General features: G+C 38.0%; 1 protein-coding gene across 5 annotated transcripts; it reads left to right on the top strand.

The window, feature by feature from the left end:
• Positions 1-461: 461 nt before the first annotated feature.
• On the top strand, positions 462-9,724 carry LOC116260414 (plant UBX domain-containing protein 11). 5 transcript variants are annotated; one of them, XM_031638747.2, is made up of 10 exons: positions 462-602; positions 2,737-2,836; positions 3,279-3,331; positions 3,435-3,516; positions 4,030-4,095; positions 4,189-4,256; positions 4,385-4,597; positions 4,682-5,222; positions 5,774-6,040; positions 9,131-9,724. In XM_031638747.2, exons 2-10 carry the CDS (start codon positions 2,737-2,739, stop codon positions 9,367-9,369), a joined length of 1,629 nt encoding a protein of 542 aa, XP_031494607.1. In that variant the 5' UTR covers positions 462-602; the 3' UTR covers positions 9,370-9,724. The 5 variants fall into 5 exon arrangements, with proteins under 5 accessions (XP_031494607.1, XP_031494602.1, XP_031494603.1 ...); XM_031638742.2 differs by having other exon boundaries at positions 4,373-4,597; XM_031638743.2 differs by having other exon boundaries at positions 2,685-2,836; positions 4,373-4,597.
• The last annotated feature ends 1,492 nt before the right edge of the window (positions 9,725-11,216 follow it).

Raw genomic sequence — 11,216 nt, 5'->3', positions numbered from 1 at the left:
ATACTTATTAGCGCTTGTTGGTAACTGTAACACATTTTTATTGTCTTATAAATTCATTTTTGACTTATTAGCGATTGTTGGTAACAATAACATATTTTTATTGTCTTACAAATTTATTCAAAAAGCTGAGGTAGGTTACATTGTTACATGAATTTACTTCATTTTTTGTTTTGAAACAGATTCACGAAAAAGTAACAATGCATTATTATTGACAAGCTACCCCTTAGAACAACATTGATAAATTGTAGAACTAAATTGAGACACAGATGCTGAACTCATTCAAATCACAAGCTATATACTTGGTTCACAAGCCAATCAAGAAGAGAAACTGTTTTTTACTTCAATTTCTTAAAATATATAATGTTTAAAAGGATTTTTTTTTTTTTCTCTTTCATGGATACGATGGTCCTTTCCCCTCAACTTTCATGTTTTGCTTTGCATCTCATTCTTGAAGCCTAGACGCCCATTTGCGAAGCAGTTTCTTAAATACGACAAAACTTTGGCACGTATTCGTCAAAAGCGTCTAGATTTGGGGCATCGAGTCTCTGTCGCACCCGATCGAGAACAGAGAAGAAGAAGAACGAAGAAGGAGAAGAACAGTGGTGCGCCTCCCTTCTCTTTTCTCTTTTTCAATTTCCCCTTTTCTGTAAATTCTCTTGTTTCCTTCTCCTCCTCCCCCCTTCTTCCTCTTATTCTTGCTCCTGCATTGAGTCCCCCCTCCGGGGTTCGTGTTGTCTTTTCCTCTTTTGCCGGCTTCTTTTCTATATCTTTTTGCTTTAATTTTGTTTTCTTTCACTCTTCTTTCTGTCCCTCCCTTTTCCTTTATCCTTTTCTTCTTATTTTTCATTGCCGCACCCACCACTTTAGTCTTCTTTTCTCCTGATGTCTACCCGTTTCTTCTTAATTTCTCTCTGCACGATTTCTAATTGCTGTTTGTGGAATTTCCTGTGTCTGTAGTTGCTGTCGATTTATTGGTTTGGTTGTGAATCTATTTTGTTGGTCTCATTTTGCATGTATAATACTTGTTGATATTAGTCAACTCAAGATTTGTTATTTTTGACATGATTTTGCATCCGTTATTACTACCTAGTTTTTGGTTAGCATCAGCATATTGTAGAGTTCTGCCAAATGTTTTTTAGTTACTTCTGTGTGGCGGCATTTAGACTAGTTTACAGTTGACATATCTCAGTATAATGTTTGGAAAGGGATTCACTGTGTAGTTAACCCAGTAGATTTCAATGTTTTCCAGTTGATTCATCTCATTTATCAGCCCATTTCGGGTCTTGATTCTTCTAGCTGATGAAATGGGTTTTGGTCTAGAGTGACTCGAAACAGTTTAACCAAACAAGTCTGGGAACTTGAACCCGACGGGCCAACAGGATCTTTTGTACTTTGATCATTAACAACGTATACCCAGGTACTTTTGTTTTAAATCTGACTATTTGAGGTTATACTACCTGGTCTGAGAATCTAGGTTGTGTCAATTCGGATCTGATTTAAAGCAGACAATCTCCTGTAACGGGAGGTCAGTAGCTTGGATATAAAGTGGTTATAGGCGCCAAAAGGTTAATGTCTATCACATGTAAAGCAAAAAAATTGAAACAATAAATGACACGATAGTCATCAGTTATATTTACAAGGGTCACAAAGGTTTACTTACGCAGCTGAAACTGAGACTAGCTGATTTCAATGGGAAGAAAGTAGGCTGCAGGTGGGGAGAGAAGCACACAATAAGCATCAACGAGAGAGAGAGAGAGAGAGAGAGAGAGAGAGAGAGAGAGAGAGAGAGAGAGAGAGAGAGAGAGGTCTGACTCATGGTTGTAAATGAAGAACAGAAAGTGAGTGGAAAGGAACCTGATGGACAGCTAGGCAGTGAACCTGAAAGGCAGTCTAGCAACCCAGCACTAAAAGAAGGTGGAGGCCATGAAGGGCAGCAGTTTGGCCAAGGTGGCGGAGCCATAACAGGAATGGTGGAGGAGGAGGAGGCGACAATATGAAATTGGTGGCAGAAAAAATGAGTTATTCAGTCTTTCTTTTACACTTGACACTCATGAGTTGACTGATTTAGTGATTTTTGTGCTTTTTTTGGCGTCTCAATACTGTTTCTGTTGACCAAACTCAGCTGATTTGCCGAAGACTCAGGACTTAGGCGAGTCACCTGATGATGCTTGGGTCTGGTAATTTTTGTTAAAAACTGAGTATTACTCTTTTTTAGATTCAGCATGGTGCTGAGTTAAGTCAAGCCATTCTGGTTACAAGTCAACATGGGCAAGGGGTCTTACCGTGCTTGCATTTTTTGATATAAAGTTGAACATAATTATTAATGACATGCAACCTATCTTTTGCATTATAAAAAAGTTCTAATGCAGCATAACATGTTGGAAAATTTAAGTATCTCAAGTGTAAAGAATTTGTTTTAAGTTTGAAAGGTGTTAGCAAAAATAGAAATGAAATATTCAGGTAGATTCTTCACAATCAGGCACTTGCAGAGACAGGCATTGGATAGGTGCACAGTCATATTTTTAACTAATAACAATTGGCTAGTCTCTTTTTATTTATATTTCATTTGAAAAGTGATGATTATTGTGGAGAGCAATGAATTGTGCAAGCGGTGAAAATTTTGATTGCTGTTTTAGTTTTTATGCTTCTTATTTCAATTAAATTTTTGTGGCTGTCACTCACAGAAACATGCAGCTTATCACACTATTACTTGTTGATGAATCATGCTTGTAATAGATGGACTCTTCTGCATCTGCGCTGGCATTTAAAGGATCAGTAGCTGAGGCAATTGCTGAAGCAAAAGCAAAGAATGAGATCCTCCTTGTCTATGTCTCAGGTTGGCTTCTTCTCTCCAGAAATAGGATCTGATATTTGAACATAAAACTGTGAAGATTAATTGTATGGTATTGTTCCATCTCAGGAAAATACTGTATTTTTATTCCCCGTTGCTCAATATGCAACATGGGAAACCTTATAGGAATCGCAGTGCCACTGAATCTTGATCTCAATTCATGTGATATGGGTAGTTGTAATTGTTGTCACCTGTTTGCCACCATACACTGTTATTTTTCTTTGAAAAACTAGTTTGTTAGCTAATAAGAATTTTGTTATTGAGCAGCTTGAACAATTCTTTGATAACAAATGCATTGGAAAATGCTACTACTGAGTGTTAGTGCAGAGATTTGTGTTTATCAGTATGACCATCCTATGCTTTCTGAATTTTCAAATGTATGAGATAATTCTAGTCTGTTTGATCCTAAATTTGATCTCGCCTCCAGGTACAAATGAAGATTCAGTGCTCCTAGAGAAGTCCACATGGGTGGATCCAAATGTGAGTTTTGTTTCTCATGTTACTTTTGTACTTAGCATTTCTTCAGTGATAATCAATTTCATGTATGTTTTTTCTAATGGAAAGCATTTTCTCTGTCATGCAGGTGGCAGAGGCAGTACTGAAACATTGTGTCTTCCTGCATCTTATTCAAGGAAGTCTTGACTCAATTAATTTTTCTGCTTGCTGTATCCTTCTCCATTTGCTGAATGCATTACATGAAGCTGTCTGTACAGAAACATCCAAAGATGTATGAGCACACGCTCGCACTTGCACACAGACACACACTTGTACAACCTGCTTTTCTTATCTATAGATTGTCATGCCATATTATCTGGCATTGCTTTCTTTACTGCTTTAAGGTGGTCTTATCCTTTTCAATTTTCACAAGAGAAAGCAACAAAGAATTGAATGATGTAAATACTTCCTCACTTTCCTGTAAATTAGCCTGGTTATATTTTGCCAAGGCCCGGAATCAATGTGCAATGAACTTTTTCAGGGTTTCCAAGGTGAAAACCAGCACATAGGACCCTCCTCTTTCTATAATTTTTCAGTTATATTTTGAGCATTTTATGAGTTTCAAGTTCCTCTTTTCACTTTGTGGATATGCCAAGTTCAAGTTCATCTCAGATTCTTTCTTTTTATATTAACCAACCATACTAGTTATTTTGTTATTCAATCCTTCATGCAAATACTGACAGATCCCATCAAAGCTATACCATCTATATCGGCTGTTGGATATAATGGGGTGTTACTTTGGCAGAGTGGTAATTTCCTGTCCTTCCATTCATAGTTGATTAGATATTTAATTATGATTGTTAAGTGTTTCCGATCTTTTTCTTTTTTCAAATATCTTTTAGAAGGCTATACCAATCCTGAAAAGCTATTAGCTGGAATTCAGAAGGCATGGAGCGACCTGCATTCTCAGGTTTGTGTAGTGCAAGTTACACTACTCTATGATAACATACTACTTTGAATTTGAGGACGTCTAAGCATTACTCTTCTCTTTTGCCTTTCTGAAGTATAGAAACTTCTAAGCTACAGGGTTGGTTGCAGGAAGCAGCCGCAGCAGTATTGACTGCAGCATTGGTATCAAATAAGTCAGAAGAACCTAGTTCTAGTACTTCTAACGCTTCTGAATTGCTAAAAGCAAGTTCTGAAATAGCTGACATGCCTTCATTGTTAAACAATGGATTAACTGAAGGAGAACAATCCACAAAATGGTCTGGGACAGCATCCTCAAAAGAGGAATGCAGATATGAAGCTGAGGTACAATATTGTAATTTACTAATAATTCATATCAAGATATTGATAAACATGTGTTTCTTAATCATTTCATTTATACTATGTTAGGGAAATGACAAATCCAAGGGAGTGCCTTCCTCAGGAATGGCACGTGATGCCCAGGAAGACTGTTTTGCTGATGATAAAAGGGTCTTGGCTGAAGAAAATGACATTTCATCTAGTCCTGTCAGAGACATGAGATACACAGGCTGTGAAGTTCAGTCCATAAGTGCCAGACCCAGATCCCAGCCACAGGTGAATATCAATTCCAATGTGCAGTTCGTTAATAAAGCAGAAGACCCGATATCCAAGATGAATCTCTCGAATTCTGGGTTCTCATATTCAGAGACAATTGTTGATCCTACTGAAAATAAGCCAAATAGCTTGACTATTCAAGATTTTGGAGCAGATAAAGAGAACAGAGCCTCTAGAATGTCAAGTGATGTTCATCTGAACATCCGATTGTCAGATGGTGCAAGCATTCGAGGAATGTTTTCAATCAACGATACACTTGAAATGGTGAAGAAGTATGTTGACCAAAACCGCACAGATGGTAGTGGTCCATATTCCCTTGGAATTCCTTATCCTCGAAAACTGTTCAATGAACAAGGTAATTATTTTAAGGTTGTTTTTTTTAGAATTTATGTGCCATCTTTAAGCTGAAATTCTTGTTCGTTTCCTTTTCAGAAGTCATTAAATTGAGGTCCTTGCTTTTTTCATATTTTAAAAATACTTGCTTAAGCACTGGTAGACAGCTTGTTCAGAACGTTGTTTTTTTTGGAGAGAGAGAGAAAGAGAGAGAGAGAGTTTAGAACTTTTTCAAGATGGCTGTTGTTAAGGAGCAGTGAATTCCCTGGCTTATGGAATAATGAGTTATCTAATAGCATGTCTCTACATATTTCATTACTGCTATACTGTTTCAAGGTTTCTGTGGCCGTAAATACAAGACATGACAAGCAATGCTGCTTCTTTATCCCGTGAAATTTCAAAACTGCATCTTGTGGCCATGAATGGCATCTGTGAATTTGCAGATATCATAACAATCTTCTAATTGGTGATGAGGTTTTTCAGTTACTAAGCTACTTGTAGTTTACAAATTTATAATTAGTAAATCAACTTATGTTTTTTCATTTTTGAATTTGCTTTCCTTGTTTGGTTCAGATATGAGTAAAGGACTATCAGAATTAGGTTTTGTTGGTAGAGAAGCACTTATCGTTGTCCCACATAACAAATCCAGCGTGGCTCAACAAAGAGAAACAGCTTCTGAGTCTCTCACTGCAAGCCCTTCTGCATCAGTTGGGAGTAATGACGGGCGGTTTGGAATTGTCTGGAAAATACTTTCGTACTTTAATCCTTTCTCCTATTTCAATGGTGCTCCTAGTTCAGATGAGGAACCTCCAAATTCTGGTACTGGCATGTGGCAATATGGTGAGCCTTTCCTATTCCAAAGTTATTTGCTGATCTATTTTGTCTTTATTCATTCTTCCTGAGATTTGTTCTTTTAGTTGGTGATGCTATTGCTTTCTTCTTTCTGAAGAGTAGTAGTTCTCATTATTTACTGATTAATATTGCATTTCCCTTTTTTTTTTTCCATGGTCAGTAGCTTTCGCATTCTAAGATTCACTCAAATAATTCTTAACCAACAACTTCATCATGCTTCTAATTGCATGAAGTCTGCTTGGCTTCACTGAGTTGATTCAGCTGTTAGGATGTTGGATGTCAGATATGATTATAGATTGTTCTGCCTGTTGTGGGTGAGAAACAGGGGGGTCAATCTGTAGTTAGGGTTATGGAGATAGGTATGTGGTGGCTGTACCTGGCCTTTGTGCTAGATCAATTATGTTCCGAGTGCTGAACACAATGTGGTGAAGACTGAAATTGCTGCTTGCGGATGTTGGAAGAATTGACGAATTTCTACCACCTTAAAGGTAGGCTAAAACTGCTACATAAGTTGTCAATGTTGGAGAATTGAGGAATTATAAGAAGCTTTACGGTGAAGGTGGTGACGACAGTTGAGGCAATAGTGCTTGTAGACATGGCTGGAGGTATGCTGGCAAGTGGTTCATCTGCTTGGTTATTGTCTTCAGTGAATTTTCACATAGAATAAGATGAACATCAGTAAGACATGTTTTTCAAAAGTTTTCTGGAAGATGCACTGGGTTTACTATGGAATACTTCTGCAGCAGGCTTTTGGTCCCTCTAATTAGAGGCTGAATTGGTGAAATGAGCACCAAGCTGTGCCTTGAGACACTGATACAGCTGTTCGCATGGATATGACAGGAATTCACAAGGTATATATATAAATTTTCAAGGGAAGTTGCGCTATTGGATGCATTGAGACACAGAATTTGAAACATATATATAGGGGATTCTCAGATTCTGCCGTGCATTGTGGTGCCTAATCGTTTAATCATTTTCTGTCTATCTAACCTGTAGCTCCATTCTACATGTCGAAAGACCTACGAACCAAAAAATGTTATGATTTTTAAGTTTAGATCAGATTTTATTAGATGGAAAAGTTACAGTTCAAATAGTTGATTTAAAACCCTTGAAAATCCAGTCACCTATGATTTTTTTTTTCTGATACACACAAAAGCACACATATAAATATATGGTGTGGTGGTGCAAAGTATATCCACCGTTGGATGTCACTGAGTAATTGAGGGTGACGTCTCTGCAATCTTAACACAGGGCACATCCACGACATACCTAAACCCTCTTGTGCTGTTGCCATTCTTATTTTTCTAAGTTAGTCAAAAGATGTCCTTAACAATGTTGTCAGAATTGCAAAACAAATCAGTAGGAAACCAATTCAACTCGGTGGGCAATTCAAGGGCGCCACATGCCATCTAATAAATTTTTTTCTAATTTTCGTTGATTATATTTTGATAATTTTTTATATATATTTTCCATTTATTCTTTTGTCAAAAATATTTTTTTAGAATTTTTGGCCGTTTCACAACCAATTTAGCTGAAACAATGAATCAGCCATTTCACAGGACCAGCAGCGCTTCCAATATGGTTCAGGAACCAATTTTTACAACCTTGGTCCTTAAGGAATCTATCTCAATTCTCAACACATCAATGAGAAAGCTCAAAATATTAACTAGGACAACCAAATTTTTTTTCTTATTATACTTCCTGCGTGTGAGTCCTATTCGTCATCAAGAAGGTTTTTAGCACTGATATGTTGGTGACCAGTCATCAAGCAGGTTTGCAGCATAGTATCGGCTCGTATTCATTGCAAAAGAAGCAGCTTTCTCTCTCTCTCTTTCACACACACCCACACACCCACACACACATACATTTGTCAAAAGGACCTCATGTCCCCATAAATGCCTGCCATTCTCATATCCATAATAATGAGAGAGAGAGAAAGAGGTTTATGAAAAAGGTACAAGAGATGGAAGAAGAGATTGAATTCAAGAGAGGGACAAACCGGAAACGTCGTCCACATGGGTTTTTGCCACGGAGATGATGCAGATTCAGTGGTACTCGTTTGTCATTCTGTTAATGTATTCAATACCTCAGAATGCTCATGTGTATTACGCTCCAGCACACAGTATGTGTGTCTATGTATGTATGCGTGTAGTGTGTATTTATGTATGTATAGATATGAGAAATGCATTAAACCAGTTCCACTTTTGAACTGGTCTGACTAGACCCAATCTTTTGAAGGTTTAGTTCTTTGGTCAAAGAAATTGCTTTATAGGCTTTCAACCATGTTGAGCATATGCCCACATTCTCAAATAGAAAATCATGCTGAACATATTCCACTAGATAGTGGACAACAACTTGAATTAGTATGTGCAAACAATTGTACACACTCGCTTGCACATTTATAGAAGTATATGAGAAAGGTGAAATAGCATGTTGAGTTGTCGAATATTCTGTCATGGAAAGAACCCAGCATTTACCCATTTGAGCTTAAGACATCTTCTTGGAGAAGTATGGAGATATTTAAACTTTCATGGTGTAACAACTAAGTGATGAAGTAGCCTGTTATCTTATTGCTTCTTCTAGATAATACTCTGAGTACCAATTTTCAATGTGTACACCTATAGCACGGCAGCTGGAAAAGAGAGCCCTTCTGCTCTTCCCGTTCTTGGGAATATATAGCTAACCGTGATATTTTCTCAGGATCTTCTTGTTTATTGGGAAGACATTCTGTTCAATGGAAGTGGAGGGTTTCCTTCTATTTTGTTGGATATTCTTTTCCAAGATTGAAGCTATGTGGAAAGGTTAAGGAGGAAATGTTCAGGATTTGTAGTCTGAAAAAGCGGTTCTAGAACCCAAATTTTGATTCGTCAGAGTAGGTATAAAATCTTTCAGAAAAATAAAGTTCTTTTTCTGCCAAAAGTTTGGCAGGTAGAAACTTTAGCATATTGAATAACATGGAGAAAAATTTGTGGGTCCATGAAAGTTGTTGGAACTTCCGCAACCCTTTCTCTGTGACCAAATAGCCCCCAAGGTGCCACTTGGTTAACATTTTTTCACGTCATTTTCTCATCTTTGTAGGCCCTGATCCTGCTGCTTGGAGTACCACATCAACTGCTCGACCATTTCCGAATTACCCTTCTAATGCTGGTGCATCTTCGTCGAGTGGAGCGTCAGGCAGTAAAGGGAAGAAGACACCACCAAGCTGGGGCAGTAACGTCCACACCCTGAGACAGGAAGACGATGACACTGCATTCCGAGACAGGAATGCGTTTTGGAATGGGAACTCTACTCAGTATGGTGGTGACGACAACAAATGATGCTGTTGGTAATTCTGGGGAGTTAATTTCCTCGGTTATCTGGAGCTACTTGTACATTCTTGATTATAATCTACTAGATCTTTTTTGTAACTTTACTGGGTATAGGGGGTTTTCTTTATTTGTTATAAATGTGTCACAATACTTTTGCTATGGTTTGCAGGGATGATTACAATCGTTCTTTTTCTGTCTGGCTGGTTGATTATAATGGTCCTTGGGACCTATAAGAAAGGAAAGAAAAGAATAAGAAGGGGACCGATAAACTGTGATAAGGATTGTGTGAGTTGCACGCGGGGACACGAAATAATATCTTGTGCAATGAAAAATTCTCTAGTAATTCATTTTTGATTTCTATCAACGTTGTTGTTGGTTGTTGCATTCTGAAAGGCATAATGGTTCCGTGAGTTTGGAGAGAGAGAGAGAGAGAGAGTCGGTTGCGAAGATTGAAGAGGATTTTGCGATTGGTTGATCGACATTAACCATGATTTAAGTATTTGAGGCTAGCACAGACAAGCGCCAGACAGTTGATTGTATTTTTCAAAGGATGGCTCCTGTCTTTACGAGTTCCCGGAATTTGGCAGGTTGCATTCGATGCCATAGATGCTGTTTGCTCTGGAGCACCAATGGCTTTGAAATTCCTATCTGAGGTTGAAGTGATATGAGGCAGGTGAAAGCTACCATCTTTCCCTTACACAGTACGGAAGACTAGTTAGTACCTATCAGAATTAAACTGAGTGTCAGCACATGCTACCATTTATAGTCCATTGAACTAATTAGTATTTATCCGAATTAAACTGAGGATATGCCCCTTGAGGTTGAAATTCTTTTGTGAGGAGTAAAGGAATTCAATGGTTGTGGTTTTATTCGATTCATCCTCGGCGGATGAACGATGATCAGACGTTGTACCCTTCATGGTTTTGTGTTGGGGAATCATCGATATGATATCATTTCCCATTGTGCACGGCCCTTTAAAATTTGAAATAATGTAGCGTAGGCTGATCCATGGGGGGTGGTGGACGACTCTTGTAGTCAAATGGGAGAATGTGTATGAACTCTGCCGAATTTGAGTGGTCCGGAATTGGACCCAGCTTCGAAATACTGATAATAAACCTTACCATGGATCCTATCAAATCCTTTCATAGGTGAATTGAACTCATATCTCACAAAAATATGTAAAAGCTGAATTGGGTTTATTGCTGGTATAGTAAGTTAATATTGAAAACTTACTTATTGAAACTAGGTAGGGGCAGAGCCAGAAAATTCTGGCTAAGAGACACTAGGTATAACTTTTGAGTTTTTAATGGATACAGATATGTAAACGAAAAAAACTACACTGAAGTATCAATATGAAAATATGCATTTTTTGTACGTTTGTGTAGGCGTGTCCACATCTGCCTCCGCCCCTGAAACTAGGCCTTGCTGATACCATTCAAATCTATGCTGAATCTCCAAGTGAACATGTTGGATGGCTTCCCCAAGGGACAATTCGTTGATTTCATTTCATTGTAGCCAATGAAAGATTTTTTGTAACTATGATAAACTTCTGCGAACCTGAGTTCAGGCATAGAGCATCTCCTGAATTCCCAAGTATTGAAGGAATAGCCATCACAAAAGGAACACCATGACGAACTCCTCCTTTTCTGGGAGTATGCAAATGCGATCTTGGTGATCAGGTGACATCAACGAAGAGCAGTAGTTTTTTCAAGGAGTAATGCGCACATCAAGCACTAGATTTATAACTATAATTAAACAGTCTATGTGCCAACAAGAGTTTAGCCCCACCTGGTCGTTGAGTTGGATTTCAGGCCAACAAGTTCCAATAAGGCAAAAATCAATTAAGTAAATATTGT

This window comes from Nymphaea colorata, chromosome 9 (genome assembly GCF_008831285.2).
Source record: "Nymphaea colorata isolate Beijing-Zhang1983 chromosome 9, ASM883128v2, whole genome shotgun sequence".
Classification (NCBI taxonomy): domain Eukaryota; kingdom Viridiplantae; phylum Streptophyta; class Magnoliopsida; order Nymphaeales; family Nymphaeaceae; genus Nymphaea; species Nymphaea colorata.
The sequence above is the reverse complement of the archived record's forward strand: the minus strand, read 5'-3'. Positions and strand labels throughout refer to the sequence as shown.

Coding starts and splice junctions, on each gene's coding strand:
- LOC116260414 (XM_031638742.2), top strand. CDS start 2,737: ATGGACTCTTCTGCATCTGCGCTGGCATTTAAAGGATCAGTAGCTGAG. Junction 3,332..3,434: donor CCACATGGGTGGATCCAAAT/GTGAGTTTTGTT, acceptor TCTGTCATGCAG/GTGGCAGAGGCAGTACTGAA. Junction 6,041..9,130: donor TACTGGCATGTGGCAATATG/GTGAGCCTTTCC, acceptor TCATCTTTGTAG/GCCCTGATCCTGCTGCTTGG.